Genomic DNA, 18,371 nt, shown 5'->3' with positions numbered 1-18,371 from the left:
TCTCCTGTCTGGGATAAGGGCTAATCTTCTTCAGTCTGCAAAGCAGTGCAGGGCATCTTTTTATAGTCCTGCCAAAGATGAGAAGGTGAACTTTCTTAAGAACATAAGAGCTGGTTCAGAACAAGGATCTCTCTGACCTGCTGCACTGTTTCCAACTATGATTTGGGCACTAAGTAAGAACAAGACTGATGTTTATGATGCTCCTTTGCTATGAAGAAAGACTTGAGAGAATTGGGGTTCTCCAGCCTGGAGAACCGAAGGCTCCGACGAGACCTTCTAGCAGCCTTCCAGTGCTTAAAGGGGACCTACAAGAAAGCTGGAGAGAGACTATTGACAAGGGCATGGAGTGGTAGGACAAGGGGCAATGGCTTTAAACTGAAAAAGGGGAGATTTTGATTAGATCTAAGGAAGAAATTCTTCTCTCTGAGGATGGTGACGCACTGGCACAGGTTGCCCAGAGAAGCTGTGGCTGCCCCATCCCTGGAAGTGTTCAAGGCCAGGTTGGATGGGGCTTTGAGCAACCTGGTGTAGTGGAAGGGATGTTGGGGTTGGACTAGATGATCTTTAAGGTTCCTTCTAACTCAAACCATTTTATGATTCCTTTCTCCTGTACCATCTCAGTTTCCAGCAGTTTTCAAGTTTTCTTCTTAGTGGCCTCCAGTAAATGTCTTCCAAGGCTTTATCTAGTCTTGTCTTGATCCCATGCAGACCTTGCAACCATGGCAGCTTTTGGCAGAGTCTCGCAGGTTAGTTGTTTACCCGGGGTGTTCCTGGTAGGGCTGTGGCTGGGAAAGCCTCTCTTCCACTGAAATGGGCAGGAAAAGGGATGCAACCTGCCCCCGCCCTAGTCAGGCTATATTGTATGACTTCTGCAGAACTGCCCTGAGCAGTAGGGAAAATGCTGGCTTGGATTGTTTCAAGCCGTAGCCATTGTGGCTTGGTTTGTTTTTGTTATGAATAATAACTAATTACAAACACATTATTCTCGTGCCGATGAGTCCCCACACTGGTGCTACAGCAAAGGGTGAGATGGGTTCCTTTAAATACCCGCCTGGCAGTATCACTGCTGTTACAAATCCCTCAACTCTTCCAGTTTTAAGAAAGCCTTGAGCTTCAGTTTAGTCCTTTAAAATAGAAAAAAAAATGATGCTAGTACGAGCAAGAAACCACATTTCAGCCGTTCTTTATAATAACCTTTTACATGCACATGTTCAGCCTCAGCAGAAGATGATTGTCCTTTGCTGAGCACAAGTCTAACTAAAATCTCGCTTGGACTACGTCGCGTTTGCTGCTGGTTGCCAGGATGCCTGTGGACTCTTCTAGTGCTTCAGCTGGTTAGTGGTCACTTGTTACACTACTTGAAGTTTCTGTTCCAGCTCTTGAGCCCTACAACTGGCATAACTGCATGCATACCAGGCACTGCAGCGACAGTTTGCATAAAAAAAGAAAAACATACAGCTGAAGGGACTGTTTGCATAGCTGCTTAGAGTTAAAAAAGAACAAAGTTTGTGCCTGTCAGCACTAAAATGTATGTTTTCCTGAGCGTTCTCTTGTGATAACTTCTAATATTTATTGGATCAAGCTTGGTTCCCACCAGAACTCAAAATAGTTGTCTGGATTTGAACCGACGTAGTCTTCCTCGGCTGGCATGGCTGCTGGGCAGCAGAGCTCGCTCCCATGGCTTCTGGGCACTTGGAATTCCTCCGTGGTGACTGCCCTCCCCAGAGAGTGTTCAAAATAGGTATCACAGGGGAAGGGGCTCACAGGGGTGACTCTTAAGTGGAAACAGTTATGTTTAAAGTACAACTAATTTCAGCTGAACTTGGAGCCTTTTGCTCCCTGCCTGGAAACCTTCGAAAAGTTTAAAGTTCACTTGCAACTGTCAAGAGCCTGGTTTTCTGGGAATTAAAATAAGTCAGGTAAAGTTAATCCAAAAGGGTCAGTGGTTCATTAAAGCACCCAGAGACAGTGGCCTTCACTTTGGTACGTAAAAACACAATGAAGATGGTCTATCTTCAAGTCTAGTCTCTATGAGACAGTGCTTTCCTGTAAGCATGGCTATTGTTTACAACGTTTGCTTCCTTTCTCTTTCCTCCTTGAACAGGGTCCAGATACCTAAACGTTTATTCGTGGCATTTTTTATGCTTGTGCATTATGGCCTGATCACATTAAGTTTAACATCTCTGCATTGAGAAATTCTTTTTTTTTTTTTTAATGGTGGTGGTTTCTCTGGAACACAGCTCTTTTCTGACCTTGGGACCAAAACTACTGAAGACAGTGTGAACTATTTAGAGTAAAGCCTGACTAAAGATTTCTCTAAGCCTTTAGAGGTACCTGCTGTCAACTGTACAGCTAGGATGACATGATCAAGTGAGTCAAAAATGTATTTATGAATTTTGCATCTGAACTCTAACTAGAAATTTGGTCAGCTGATATCTCCTACGCATCGCATAGAAGATTCATTTCACCTAACTTTGGTCACCTAAAAGCTGATTGCTTAAATCTGAGCCCCACATAAGGTTCCTTTATAGCCGATGCAGAAAGAGAGGCGCCTCGAGGGCATAGCCAAGCCAGCTTAAAATGCCTGGCTGGAGGTGTCAGCCTTTTTCCAGGAGTGACAGGGGAGCCTGGACAACAGCCTCCCTGTCGGGGGGCTGACAGATGAGATGAGCCCCAGCCTGGCTACAACAGCCAGCAGGAAAAAGGGAGCCGAGATTCAGCATGTGGTGTTGGTGTGGTTTTATTTCTGTTCCCGGTTTTTCATCGTTAGGATTATCTTCTAGTCCATCATTCGTGCGAGAAGTCGTGCACGGTGACGGAGCTGATTGACAGGGGCCTGATGCATGAAACTCCGTGGCTCGAGAGCTGGGGGTGCGTTAGCTCTGCCACGGGGAGCTGTGCTCTTCTGCCAGGGATGGTCCTGCAGCAGTGAGAGTGCTTGCACGGCTGCTGACAAGCAAAATATTTTGTCAGCAGCTGCACTGCTTCTCCATACAGTCCTCCTCCCCCTCCGCTTCAGCCTTACATCATACCTCTGGAAATGAGTGTACAAACAGCTCTGTGGAGGGGGCAGAGTTACTACATGCAGCGTGTGCTTAATCGTGTATCAGAAGACGTTGGTTTTGTCAGCAGCTTTCATTTTTCTCTTCATAAAGAGGAATAAATTTTCTCTCTTTCTAGCAATGGGTTATTGCCGCCATCCTCTCTTACATGCTTTCAGACAAGAATACCTGCTTGTAGAACTTCGTACAGCTCTGCCCCTGCGTGCCATGAGGCCATGTGGAGGACGCTCTGCTCTTGCTATCTTCCAAAGCAAAGCATGGATGGAGGTGAGGGAACAGCTGGGCGACGTCCTGGGCCATCACTGGCATGAAGACGTTATGGTGATGAGTCTGTAGGGACACCAGACTCGTGGACTCCTTGAGGCATCCAGGTTTTCTTTGTTTCCTCGGAGATTTAGATATAAGGAAGAAATTTTTCACTCTGAGGGTGGTGAGACACTGGAACAGGTTACCCAGAGAAGTTGTAGATGCCCCATCCCTGGAAGTGTTCAAGGCCAGGTTGGATGAGGCTTTGGGCACCCTGGTGTAGTGGAGGGTGTCCCTGCCCATGGCAGGGGGGTTGGAACTAGATGATCTTTGAGGTCCCTTCCAACTCTAACCATTCTATGATTCTATCATTATAGATTCTCTGGGATGTTCGTTGTTCCCGTTACCTCCTCACCATGTTTGCGTTCACCTCCTCGCCATGTTTGCAGGTGTGTTTAGGGGCAACCTTAGGCCGTGATGGCAGCTGAAGACGGTCTGTGCAGCCACAGAGAATCATCTCAGCGGACCAGCTCACAAAGCAAAGCAGACCAAAGGTTTTCCTACCCAGGCTTAACGTTTGCCACCTCTCCTTTGGCCAGCACAAATGTTTGCACAGTTGTGTTGTAAACTAAATGACTGAAACGGTGCTCTTACATATAATCTCCACAAAAGGGTATTGTTATCTGTTTCATTTCAGTGGTCGGTTGACGGTGTGCTGCAGTGCGTCATTTGACCAGAAGCCTTTGAAAAACACCACTGTGTGCTGAGCATAAACGTTGAAGTAATTTGAACAGTTGGGATGGGGATCGGGGTGGGGAAGAGAGGAGACTTGACCACGTGCTGCTGAAAAGTCCTTCTCTTTCTCCTACGGAGAGGTCTGGCTGCCAGCCTTAGCAACAGGAGCTTAGAGTTTACTGAATTTGACTTGGAGAAGATACCTGCTTAGGGAGGGAAGTGTGAAGGCAAACTGGAAGGAAGATGCTTGGGTCATAAGGGAAGTCTGTGGTGAAAAGATATCACCACAATCCTCCGATGAAACTAGATGTTGCTGTGGAGCGACTGTTAAATGTGCAGCTCTGGAGAGGTCAGGCGTGCGATTATTTACGGATATCGGCGCATGTTTAATCTCCTTGGGGCTTATCTGTCTGTGCTCAGGGCTGCTGTTGATTGCTTCTTCAGGCAAATAGCTATAATATCCCACCGATACCTGGGAGGAGCAAACACGTCTAAAATGGAAAATCGCTCTTCCCGTTCAGTCTGCTCTGAACTTCATAAAACTATTTCAACGAAAATTTAATGTTCTTTCTATAATTTAAACCTGCCCAGAGTGTCTGAAGGCGCTTCCTTTAAGCAGCAGAGGTTGTTCCAACATAAAAGAACAAAATAATAGCTATTCCAGAGCGTCTGAAAAGTACAAGAAGTTCTCAGCTCAGCAGCAGCGCTGCTCGGCCCTATCCAAGTGGTAGATGGATTGAAGTGTTTCTGGTCACCGTTTAACTCCGCTGCCGTGGGTTTTCATGGCTTTGCTATTTGAAAGCTGAGACTGCTAGAATTACTAATTGCACCACTGTTGCAAACTGTCACGCTGCTGCTGCCAGAAAGTTATTGCAGCTTTCTAAACCACATTTCCAGAGAGCAACCCGTCGTTCCTTTGCTCTCCATATAATTAGGGCTCTAAGTATCCCACTTCCTTTTGTGTGCTACTGGCAGGATAGCATTAATGAGGGAGCATTAATGATGGAGAAGCAGTCTGCAAACTTGAACTCCAGGCAGAGTTCACTGGCACCATTTTCCTTTCAGCCATTGAAGTACTGAGTTCTGTCTTGCTTTTAGATATTTAAAATGTCTGTCAATAGGTTTTTCTTCAAGTAAGGCTTTTACCCTGGAGCTTTTCAAGATAAGGAACCACGACAAGCACTGCCTAAGTGCCCTTAGTCAGAGTTTGTTTGCACAGTGCTTGGGAGGCCTCTTATGCTGGCCAAGGCCTCTGGATATTGTTGAAGTGGAAATATTAACTACAGTAAGTTGGAAATCCAGAGGCTCTTTTTCTTCCCCCTGCAGAAAAGCTTTAAATTAAAATTCAAAAGACTCTTTGTGGAGCTTTTCTGTTCTTGTCGTTCAGAACAGGATTCGCTAGTGTGGCTTGCACGTTTGGAGAAAGACTTTTAATCTGTTCATGTTGCTGTAATAGTCACCATGTCAGTACTTCACTGGTGCAAGTGGTTTATATTTAAGAACGGCTTGCTCTGAAAACAAAAAAAAAAAAGAGAGGTTGGAAGTCAGAGGGGAAGGAAACACAGAATTGCTGCCCAGTCTGAAGAATGTATTTTAGAACTTTCGAAAGTTAAGAGAACTGCCAGATCAAAGCGTTTCTGCAGTTTCCTGGATAAGTCATCAAAAATAAGTTAAAAAAAAAGAGTGCAGACTGTCGAATGATGCTGACTAGGCGGTATGGATTTACAGTAAAAAGGGAGGAAAATGTTTCAAATAACATTAATGGGAAGTTACTCTAACCTGATGAGTGAAGCTCTTCTGTGCTGTATCCTCTAGTCTGCCTAATGGGAATCTATTCTAGCACGCCCTTTGTGAATGTCTTTTGGATTTTTGTTGACCCCAAAATCTTATTTATGGCTTTCTTTTCCCCCTCTTTCCTCAAAAAAAAGAGCAAAAGTCAACACAAAAAAAAACTGTCTCTGGAGAAGACAAGCAATAAAAAGATGCTTAAGAAGCAACACAGTACTTGACAGAAACATTCGCTTTTTGATGAACTGATTTAAGATGAGGTGTGTTTTTTCACTGCTGTTTACTCCTCCCTTCTGAACTGCAAAATGTGTCCACCTCTGAAAGGAATTATGGACCTTGAAATTAAATTCTGCGAACAAATTTGGCCGAGTGCTCGCTGCCATTGCTTCATCCATACCATTCCGTGCTCGTGAGAGGATCCTGATGTTTATTCAAGGAAGGCGGCGAACAATGACTGTTTCCTTAGTCTGGCTTGAATGTGAAACAATTGAGCCTGCCCACTTGCCTTTATCAATATGTTATCTACTAAATTGCCCAAACTTCCTCTATTAAGACTATTGAGGCCCCATCTCCTCCCCTACTATGTTGCTGAACAGGTTTTGTGTTCAGGACTTCCCCTGCCTCTCTCAGTGTTGGTAGTTGGTTTTCTAAACCTGTTTGCAGGCCAACTTGAAAATACAAATGACACGTGCTGTTTTAAGGTTAAAAAATATTTCGTAGCTAATCTTTCTATGGACCATCAGCCTGGCAATCTCTATTTTAACAGGCTCTGGAAAGATTTACTCTTGGCAAGACTGGCAGTGTCATCATTTGCTGGTAAGCAGCCTGGAACATTCATTTCTTGAAGCAGTGGGTACCAAAACAGAAGCGTTTGTTCTTTCTGTACAGTCTCAACAAGATTGCCCTTCCCCTGCTCTTAGTTTGGAAAGATTTGCTTTGCCAGCGTGTTGCTGCAACATTTTACATCTCGAAAATTATTTTCGTGTGTTCACGTAATCGTCTTCGTAACCCCGAAGTTCTTAATCACTTTGACATAGGTTTCAGAGTTACATGAATCAGCCAGCTATAATTAACACTTTCTGCTTGTCTTGAGCCTGGTAAGATAAGGAAAGAGTCTGTATCTGCTCATTCTGTCTTAAACAAAGAAATTATGCTGGAGACAGTCTATCAAGAAGAATCTTTTTCAAGGAAGTGACTGACCCCAACTTGAGTCTTCTCGTGCGGGTGACACAGCAGGGATATCTATGGATGTCCCTACAATAGGGCTGGGCTCTTGGAACAGCTTTGTGGTAAACACAGCAATTAACTACATCCAACTGCTGGCACCAGCACAATACTGTATTCTGCTGTCTTCAGGTAGTAAAACATTGCATTCAGACCACTCTGTACTTGTTTCAATCCATCATACGGTGCTTTGGGCAACAACCAACAGCACAGTCCTCCATCATGCAGCTCTGCTTTTTTTCATGTGGCATTGTGAGATGCGTTAGCTACAACTTCCAGGGTTGCTTGCACGGTCATCGCCGACCTTTAATTCACCAGCGCTGCCTTCGGAATCTTGACAGACCTTGCGAGGGATGCCCATCTGAGCATGGCAGTCATGAGTCACTCGTTTGCACGTAATACTCATGGTAGTCATGCAGGTGACTAAATTTGGCTCTGTAGTTTTGAGAAGCTTTGCAGGCTCTAGCGGAGCTACAGACAAAGCAAAAAAAATCCAGCAATTCTGCAGGCAATCATCCCAATGATCTTTACTTAAATGGTACCTCCCCAAGGCTCAGTTAGCAAGCAGTGAGTGGAGAAAGGACACTAGCAGATATGATGAAGCTTTGAGATGCCAGAGGCCACTTTCCTAAAGGTCTTTTTTCCACTTCCCTCTCTCTTTTTTCCACTCCTGACAGTTCCCAGCAGATCTCAGCTCCCCACACTTGGCCAAAGACTTGAAAAACGAAGGAGGATCAGTAAGATCTCTTTACACCACAAAAAGCTCTTTCTGATTGACAAAAGATGGTCAGGAAATGTCTGTGATACCAAGATCTATAACAAATAATAAAATTCCTACTCCCAGAACACTGTCGATGTTAGTGGCGTGTGAGGAGGAGCAGTTTCTGATTTCTACTTTGTCTTCTCCTCTTGATTGAGTCCTGTTTCTAGAACGTTGAAGAGGAGGAGGAAAGAGCAGCTGGTCTGTAACAGGCTCTATTGTTGCAGAAGACACTCTGTGTTGGGTGTTTGGAGGACCGAAGGGAACTTTTCAACTGGGGCAGATATTTCTACATTACACACATTTTGTGGGACGTATTAGCTGCATTTCTCCCCACAACTGAGTGACCAAGGGAGAAAGTTTGATGATGGAGTCCAAGATGGAGAAAGTTTTCTCCAACTCTTGTGGACAACCAAAAACAAAGCTGCCTGTAGATTTTTGAACCTTAATCCTATGGTACTCCCCATCCCTATGACTCGCTTTAAAATGCTGAGGTTTCCAGTTTAATACCTCTCATACGTGATCCTTTCTCCTTTTCATGAAAGAATAGTGACAAGGTAGTTTTGATATTGAGCAGTAGCAGCAGAGAGGTTAATACATGTGTCATCACCTCTGCAGGTTGCCTCTTGAAAGACACCATGGGGCAACTTCCCAGGAGACACCAAGAAAAGCCTTTTTTGAGGACAGAGCAGGGGACATCTCGCACGTTTAGCTGTGTGAGTCCCACCCCAGCTTGAGCAGAGGGTTAGCTGCAATCCTGCAGGAGGCAGTCCCACGAGGTACATTGCCTTATAGCATGCATGCCAAAATATCATGCTTTGGATTAAAACCTGGGCAGTAAATGGAAACCTACAGAGGTTGCTTTAAACCTATGAGCTTAATAGGACATGACGATGGTTGGGCAATACCTTTAAATTTGAGCTTTTTGAAAGGCTGCTGTAGCCAAACTTACTTGATTATACCCCATAAAAACTCCGTTTGGTTGGAAGCTGAGTGCACTGGTACAAATGGGCCAAACTCCTGCTTGTTCTCAATGGCAGCTTTGTAGCTGCAGTCCCATTGCTCCCCGCGGGCAGGAAAGCACCACTCGGGGTGCACACAGGACCTCAGATCGTGCAGCTGGGACAGCTGCAAGCAGCCCACATCCATCTTGGGATGACTGAGAGTTACTCTGAACAGTTCACAAGCCTCGTGTGCCTTCCAGGCCACAATTTGGCTGCCTCTGGTGCTGGAGATCAAAATTCATGGAATAAAGTTGTGCTGCTGCTGCTTCCCAGCACGAAAGCTCAACGCCTGCCTTAGAGACTGAGGCTCAGTCCATTCTGGTAGCTCTTTACAGCCATGCAGGGCACAGTTTGCAGACCAGTAATTATCTCTTTGCTTTTCTATCTGTAGTCAAGGAAGGTTTAATCAAACTCATAAATTTGGGGAGCCTAGCAGGGTAGATGTCGGGTTAAACCCTGAGGACTTTTCTTTCTCATGAGAAAAAATGGCTCTACTTTAAATTTCAGAGAAATCCAATGCTCATTTCCAGATTTTCTTCCCGAGCGGTATGTACTCTTATAAATCCCAAAGAATGTTCCCTTCCAGAAGTTTCTTGTCTGTTTAGCAATCAGCATACTGGTATGCAGCTCTTGGAAATGCCACTTTCCTTCCTGGAGCAGTGTCACAGACACAGTGATTGTACGAAAAGGTTTTGGCTGATCCTAAGCTACCTGAAGGTTGTTTGGTCTAAGGAACAGTTTCCTCTGGTTTTACATAAGCCATAATTCATGCGGATGGTACTTTAAACAAGCCTATTTTTATATTTACATATTTCATACATTTTAGGTATTTATTTTAGATATCTATTTATCTAGATATCTAAGTAGATGAGTATATATAACATATATAGCATATTTACTATGCTAACCACTCTGAATCCTATGATGATGCTCCTGCTTCCTGATTTTCCACTGTAGATGCTTCTCACTTGATATTTTCACTGCTTGCATGGCAGCTGCCTTGCTCAAACCCTTGGAGCAGGTGAAATGCTTCCTAAACAGGTCCCAAGGGGACTTCAGCCACCCCCGAAGCTGCAGAGAAGTGTTTCTCCTATTCTGTGTGAACTTAGAATCACAGAATGGTTTGGGTTGGAAGGGACTTCAAAGATCATCTAGTTCCAACCCCCCTGCCATGGGCAGGGACACCCTCCACTACACCAGGTTGCCCAAAGCCTCATCCAACCTGGCCTTGAACACTTCCAGGGATGGGGCATCTACAACTTCTCTGGGCAACCTATTCCAGTGCCTCACCACCGTCAGAGTGAAGAATTTCTTCCTTAGATCCAATCTAAATCTCCCCTCTTTCAGTTTAAAGCCATTGCCCCTTGTCCTGTCACTACACGCCCTTGTCAAAAGCCCCTCTCCAGCTTTCTTGTAGGCCCTTTAGGTACTGGAAGGCTGCAATAAGATCACCCTGGAGCCTTCTCTTCTCCAGGCTGAACAGCCCCAACTCTCTCAGCCTGTCTCTATAGCAGAAGTGCTCCAGCCTTTGGATCATCTCCGTGGCCTCCTCTGGATCCACTCCAGCAGCTCCATGTCGTTCTTGTGTTGGGGTGAGGTGGCTGAACAGCTCTCGCTCCCTGTCCAGCTCCAAGTATATAATCTTCTGCTGGAGGCTGGTTTTTTGTGTGGCAGACACATTCCTTCACCATAAGTGCAGAGTGAAGAGAAGATGCCCTTCTTTCATGTAGTGGTCTTGTCTTTTTGGTACCAGGTGCCAAATAACAGCTTTGGGTCAGATCCTTGGGTCATCCCAAGAAACAAAACCCACTGCCAAGACATGAGTCCTTCCTGGAGTGGGGAGTACAGAACCAGCTCAGGCATTCAGCAGTTGATTAGATTTCTTCTCAGATTTGAGTGGAGTAAAATATGGTGCCGTGTGTATTAACAGATGTATGCTAAGCACAGGGTCAGCATAGAAATATATTTCTGGAGGAAAAGTGCTAAGCAGCTCACCTGTGTAGTCTACATCTGCTGCATAAAATGTTTGTCTCATCACCAAAAGCATCTTGTATTCCTTCACATCTTGATTCCAATAAGGTACACTTCATAAAATATTTATCTCGTTGCTCTGCATTGGCTGGTAGATGTGCAAAAAGTGTTTTCTGGGTGGTTGACTTATATTTTCCAAATACCAATCCATAACTCCCCACCCTGCACAAACCTTTTACAGACAAATGCTTTTTTTCTTCCGATACGGAGAGCTGCTGACGTTAAATACTACTAATACAGTGTGAACTGAATTTTCAGCAATGCTTGCGCAATGCTGGAGTGCAAGTTCCCTGAAAGTCGGAAGAATTTGCATTCCTATATTATTTCCAGGTTTTTTTTCTAATCCTGTGGGATCTTAGTATAAAGAAGAAAGGTGCAGCTGGCGAGGTGATGCCTTTTCTGTCTGAGTTTGTGACAGCAAGGGGGAAATCTTCTCCCCATTAGGTGATGCAGCTGGCTGCCTTTGGAAAAAAAAAAAAGTGTGTGGCCCGTTTGGGACTAAAATTTTACATGCAGAAACCTAATGGCAGACAAAAATGTTTCTCCATACTATGGCCAGAATAAGCTTTAAAAAATTGTTGCTGGAAACATACCTTAAGTCCACCAGACAGTGAAAGTTGGAACGTAACTTGTTTGCTTAACTTGGTGCGAGTACAATAAATGACTTGCATAAGGCAATTCGTTTACCATTGTTCAAAGAGCAAGGATTATACAAACGGGCTATTGTGCGAGGTGCTTTCTGGTGGTTTAACTTTCTTGGATCAGGAATGACTTAATGAAAGACTCCATTCCTGCTTGTAATTTTATGGAAAACGACAAGGCTGCATTGTCAAAGGTGCAGTTCGTTGCCTCCTTTCTTTTCAGCTTCATTAACCTTGGAAAATGAGGCCACAATATTATTATTTTTTATTTTTATTATTATTGTTTTATCCTTTCTCTTGGTCAGATTGGCAGGTTTGTGGTCTAAGATTTTCCTCCAGACCAGCCTGCAGGGCCCAGTGGGAGGTTTTCACCCGCCTCTGTTGCACAGAGCCATTTATTGTAGAAACCGGGATCTTTAATCTAACACCTGCAATCAGAGTGGGGAATACTGGTGATGTTTTTGGTCTCTCCTTCCCAAAGACTGTTGTTGTCTTTGCAACTCTTGTGCTAGGAGCTGAAGATGTATGAATACCATCAAAGCTGTGGAAAACAGATGTAGTTTATCAATTGCTACAGCAACCTGTAAGTTATTTATCTTGTTGCTTTTCTCTGCTCACAGGTACCCTCTCAGACGAGGCAGCTCTTTCACTTTTCTGACTCCAGGACCACACTGGGACTTCACCCTGGTGAGTAAAAGAGCTGGTGGGTGCATATTGCAAAAGCATGCAAACAAAAGCAAGAATACAGAGGTGAAGGTCCCTCTGCCTGGAGGAGAAAGAAAATCAACACATTCCTCTCTACCTGGCTAGACACTTTCTGAGCCGCTGAGGCTTCTGAGCTTTAACTGGAGGGTGCTTTTTGCACACAGGGATTAAGAGAAGGCAGGATATCCTAGAGACTGTGGTTTCTTTAAAAACTTCTTACTTTCTGATGTGTTTCAGCAGTCCTGCTAACTAACCTGGCAATGCAACAGGCAAGATGTAAAATGTGGTGTAGAAATAAACCTTTTTTTTTTTCCTTAAATACAAAAATCTGTATTTTATTTGGTATAGAGAAGCTACATAGAGCAAGTGCACGGCCTTACTGCTGTAAGCCTTGTACTCTCTTCCCTCCATCATTTAACATATACCCCTTGCTAGGGAAGTGGTTCACATCCCTAGATAGGTTTAGCAACCTGATCTAGTTGGAGATATCCCTGTTCCTTGCAGGGGGGTTGGACTAGATGACCTTTGAAGGTCCCTTCCAGCCCTAACCATTCTATGATTCTATGATCCAGCCTCTAGAGCTGGTAGAGAAAGATGAACCACTCTGGAGACTGGTTCAGAGGACCTGCGCTGGGTTTCTCTTCTGAATTGCTGCTTCAGGAATTCTGTCCCTCTTCACGCACCGAGGATTGCAAGGTGATTAGTCAGCTGAAGTAGGTGCCTAGTGCCTCGTGTTGTGTGTATAGATCTTGTCCCCTCTTATAGCTCATTTTCATCAGCTGCCTAAGCTGATTTGCCCCCCACTCCCCCTGGAAGCGGTGATCCCGTCCTCAGCCTGCAAACTGATCGGGCTGAAAAACTTGCCTTACCGAAAAGGAAACAAAGAGTTTTGGATGAGCTGATCCAGCTGACCACGCAAGCTGTGCGAACGCCTGCGTCGGCACGAGGAAGGGCGTGAGAACGTGTCAGGGTGGGGAAAAGGACAGGAGTACCTTTTTGTGAAGGAAATCGCATCTAAAATCAGCTGGAGCTGCTTGTGGAAGCATGAATGTAGACAGGCACTTTGCTGGCTGTGCCTTGAAGAGCAGCCATGTGCAATTTTGAGACTGCACAAACACCAGTCCAGTGTGGGAGTGAATTAAATAAAACCATAAGCTCTTGTAGATTTTTCTTTTGCTTAATTTTAGAAACTTTCATCTGGTGACTACAGCTACATTAAACGTACACATTTGAATATTACAAAGCCTTAGAAATTATGCGCTTTCAGATTTAAAAATTAAAAGTATTTTGATTGAGTTTCAAGTCATTCCCGTTCTCTGTATGTTTTTTTAAATCCGCTTTTATTTGGCTATCCGCATATTCAGTTCAAGTTTCAATTACAGTTAGACTGTCTCGTATGTCATGACACAGACTGCAAAACCCAAAGAAACTGTTTTTGAAGGACTTAATTGCTCATCTGCATTCCTCCATCATGTCCTTTATCAACCTACTCCACTGCCATTTCTCCCTCCAAGCCCATGTAGCTTCATTTGCAGCTACAGATGCAAATGGTGAAGGGTCTGGAGCACAAGTGTTATAGGAGCGGCTGAGGGAACTGGGGGTGTTTAGCTTGGAGAAAAGGAGGCTCAGGGGAGACCTTCTCGCTCTCTGCAACTACCTGAAAGGAGGTTGTAGCAAGGTGGGGGTTGGTCTCTTCTCCCAAGTACCAAGCAATAGGATGAGAGGAAATGGCCTCTCATTTGTGCCAGGGGAGGTTTAGATTGGATATTAGGAAAAATTTCTTCACTGAAAGGGTTGTCAGCATTGGAACAGGCTGCCCAGGGAAGTGGTGGAGTCACCATCCCCGGAGGTGTTTAAAAGACGTGTAGACGTGGTGCTTAGGGACCTGGAACAGGTTGCCCAGAGAGGTGGTGGATGCTCCATCCCTGGAGATGTTCAAGGCCAGGTTGGACGAGGACCTGAGCAACCTGATCTAGTTGGAGATATCCCTGTTCCTTGCAGGAGGGTTGGACTATAGATGACCTTTGAAGGTCCCTTCCAGCCCTAACCATTCTATGATTCTATGATTCTATGGTTTAATGGTGGACTTGGCAGTGCCAGGTTGACGGTTGGACTTGATGATCTTAAAGGTCTTTTCCAACCTAAATGATTCTATGACTCTACAGATTTAAGTACCCTGGAACTCCAGCCCTTTTCTGGAGATCCAAGCTTTCCTGTGGCTAGCTAGAGGTTAGCCTTGGGCTGATACACCTAAGACTGGAAAAGAAGCCAATACAGGAGGGGAAGAATAACAGAGGAGAGTGCATAGCTGTGCAGTTCCATTGCCCAGCAGACATACCCTTGCTGCGTGGCTGGGCACCAGGTCTCTGCTTAGAGCTTTGCCAATGTAATTTTGCTGACATACGTTGACCAGAGCGCTGTATTTTGGCAGCAGCCTGCAGGCAAGCAAGAACTCTACTTTTCTAGGTGTCATGTCTCTCGTGCTGGAGTGTGTCACACACGGGTTTGTTCCCCATGACCACCAAGTACTCATATGCCAGTGGCAAAGAGCATCTCCTCATGCCATAGTTTGTGCAGCTGCTTGGCCAGAAGTCTGTAAAATGTGCCTGGCCCGAGTCTCAGGGGAAGTGGGTGACTGAGCCAAGGTCCTTTTCATGCCTGCAGAGGTGGGGTGAGTTTAAAGAGAAGGACCAGCATGTGTTCTGCAGAATTCTAAGAAAAGATTAATGCAGTTTTGGTTAAAACATCCTCTGGATGGCTTCTGACTGGAAGCAAGGCTACTCACACTCTGTTTTCCTTTCTTCCTTTTCATTAAGGAGGATTCGTTTATGAGAAACAGGCGCTTGATCTTTGTTGACTTAACGGTCCTGATGCACATTCCTTACCTGAAGCCTTATTGGTGTTTTATGACTTCAGGTGGGCAATAAGCAGCAAAAATCAGACTGATCCCTAAAGAACAAAATATCCTGGTTTAAGGCAAAAGCCCTTAGCAGGAAAGAGGAAAACTAGATGACTCGAATTGTTTTTAAATTGAAAACCAGTACTTTCTTAAGCAGCATTCCTGGAGCTTTAATCGGAATCCTTGAAATGTAATTAACATTCATGCTCATGGCGTTGTTTAGGTCTTTCTAAAATAAAGTCGCAAAATACTTAGATTTCCCCTCCTGATTAGCATTTTTTTTATGCTTCTCCTTTACAATCCCTCTTTGAGAGCCTCAATCGGGTCTCACGGTTTTACAGTTTAATAACGTTCATAGAAGTAACTTTTTCCACACGACTTGAGTTTCGTGAGAAGGTTAGCATATCAGCTCTCTGATCGCCACCGTCTCAAAAATGTGAGAAACCAGCACCGTAGCCGTTGCTTTTCTACCATGTGGCTTTAAACACCCAGATTTGAGCAGTCTGAAAAGGCCGTTTTCTTGGAATCTGTTTCTGTTCTGGCACCACGCTGGAATGATACAGCTGGCTCCGGAGTGAAACGTCTAAGTTTTTGTATGGAACTATATTGGGCAAAGGAAATGGGGTCCAGCCAATGCAATACTTATTGCATAAGTCTAGCCAGTTTAAAAACAAAACTTTGGCCTTCCTTTCGTGTCTGGGCTTTGGTCTGGAGCTGTATGTTAAAGATGTTAATATACTTGACTACATAAGGAACGAATAATATTCAGACCCAAAAGGCGTGGTGTCTTTGTCTTTATTGCAACTTTTCTTCTGTTAAATAGATGCTAATATCCTTGCCTTACATATGGGAAAAATAATCTGCAGACCAAAAAGGTGTGGTTATAGCAGTCTTTGATAAATAACCCTGAATATTTTACTAAACCTAAAAAAACCCAAATGTCTGCGTTTGCATGTGTTCTTAAGCCTGCCAAAGGTCTGTTGAAAAAGTATGGAGTGTGCTGGGACATTAATTCGGTGTCAGTGCTACAAATATGGCAAGATGTAATGTCTAATGTGAGAATTTTTTCCTCTGTAGTTAGTAAGTCTTTCGGCGAAGGAACTCGCGCACGGGACAGAGTCAGTACCTTGTCTTTGCAAATTCAGAAAAAAAAAAAAAAAACAAAAAAAAACAAACAGAAAAACTGAAATCCTTGGGCAACTTTGTACTTGAATCCACTTTTGAAGCTAGTTTGAATAGCTTCAGGAAAAAAACACAGCACCAAAACCCAAAATATAAGTAACTAATGAGTGCAATTCTGTAATATCTCACCAGTGCATGTGTGTATTTAAGAGTTAAATGGTAGAGTCAGCATAGTGTGGATAAGCTAGAAGACACATTGGAGCCTAAAAACACATCATATGAAAGGACTAGCAAACAAGGGAAGAGGTTTCTGAGAACCCTCAAGGGAAGCTGGACATCCCCTCAACAGCATCAAATTTTCAAAGGAAGCATGGAAACTAGGCTGGTCAGCATTGAAAAATAATTTGAATAAATACTTGTATGCAAACATCTTAATTACACTTGCAATGATGACAAAACTCTATTAAAGCTGAAACTTTTTAAGTTATTTGAATAGATTATTAAATTCTAAGGAAACAAGAATTATATATTTGCTGCTGACAGAAGGTCAAGCTGATGGACTGGTAGAGCATAAAACTGAAATTTGCTGAAGTTCAGAGTGGAGTTGTGGTAGTAGTTCCCTCTGCAGCTGCAAAGAGGGTGTTTCCCCATTTCACCTAGTTCAATGTCTAGTCTGTTACACTGATAACCAACATATAGGCCCAGATAAAAATACAAAATAGTTTCATTTCTTTTTCCTTTGTGCTTAATGAAGTGGAAGAGGATGAACTTGACTTGTTCTGAAATGTTGAAGGACAAGGGCCAAACACAGGATGAAAATCAACCACTTGTTTCATGGGAGACCAAACAATTTATGCTCGTGACCTGTGTTTTTTTTCCAGACCAGGTGCTTGCAGGCTGGCATAGTCTAACAGGATGAGTCCACAATTAGTTTTCCATTATCTAGCTAATGAAAAAAAAAAAACAATGTAGAATCCCAGATAGTACAGAAATAGTGGGAGGTATCAGGAAGCTCAGCATAGATGTCTTTGATCATTATTCCACTGGCTCATGCTCTTCTTCGGAAAGGAAAATAGCTGAGAGCAACCTGGCCAAAAGCCTCATCTTTCTTCCACAAAAACACTTACTCTTTTAGCCTGTTGAATTCCTGGCAGGGATGCTTCAGCCATGTCCATGGTACTTCAGCTACTGGCCGTGTCCGAAGTAATGAATTAAACAGGTGATCAAAATGCCCTCACACACACACACATTCAGCTGTGTAGGGAAGTGCACTATGAAACAAATCCCTGATGCACAGTAAGAATCCCTCGAATGAAATATATTTGGGTATCAGAGGGTAGCTAAAGAGCAGGAACCACCAACATAGTGCAAAACTGCTTTATACTGGGTGAAATCTGTGGATCCCCTCACTCACAGACCCCTGCCCGAGCTCAGCCGTGCTGGTGAGCAAACATTACAAGAATTAGGCATGGTATCTTCTGGTATCCTCTAAAGACCTCAGATCCTAATGATCACCAAGTCTGACCTTCTTGGTACCTAGCTCTTTCAAAAAGCCCAACTTTATTGCTGGATTGCTGACCTCAGAAACCATAAAAAATGTTTTATTTAACTAAATGAATCTCAAATCATTTCACAGTGGTAGCCACCGCATTCTGTCCTGCTACTGAGGTTTCCTACTTAAGACTTTACTCATAACCACAATTATGGGAGTGCAGAGAAAGAAGCTTATAGGCATATAATTTATAGGTATCGATCAGATGACAAACCTCATGAAACAGCACAAACACGCTTTGCATTTGTTTTCAACCTTTAATTTTTTTAGAATCACAGAATGGTTTAGGTTGGAAGGGACCTCAAAGACCATCCAGTTCCAACCCCCCTGCCATAGGCAGGGAAACTCTCCACTACACCAGGTTGCCCAAAGCCCCATCCAACCTGGCTTTGAACACTTTCAGGGATGGGGCAGCCACAATTTCTCTGGGCAACCTGTGCCAGTGCCTCACCACCCCACCCTGAGTGAAAAATTTCTTCCTTAGATCTAATCTAAATCTCCTTTCTTTCAGTTTGAAGCCATTGCCTCTTGTCCTGTCACTACATGCCCTTGTAAAAAGTTATTGAGTATCACAGTTAGTTGGAGGTGGAAAGAAAGAAAAT

The 18,371-nt window shown here is 44.0% G+C and overlaps 1 protein-coding gene across 1 annotated transcript in view; it reads left to right on the top strand.

The window, feature by feature from the left end:
* NET1 (neuroepithelial cell transforming 1) overlaps positions 1–18,371 on the top strand; it is a 56,060-nt gene that overhangs the window by 18,395 nt on the left and 19,294 nt on the right. The window contains exon 2 of the mRNA XM_086609714.1: positions 12,112–12,178. Coding sequence (XP_086465840.1) covers positions 12,112–12,178 — 67 coding nt within the window. The remainder of the gene's footprint in view (positions 1–12,111; positions 12,179–18,371) is intronic.

This window comes from Tauraco erythrolophus, chromosome 4, assembly GCF_009769465.1.
Source record: "Tauraco erythrolophus isolate bTauEry1 chromosome 4, bTauEry1.pri, whole genome shotgun sequence".
Lineage (NCBI taxonomy): Eukaryota > Metazoa > Chordata > Aves > Musophagiformes > Musophagidae > Tauraco > Tauraco erythrolophus.
This window is presented reverse-complemented; position numbering and strand designations above follow the sequence as displayed.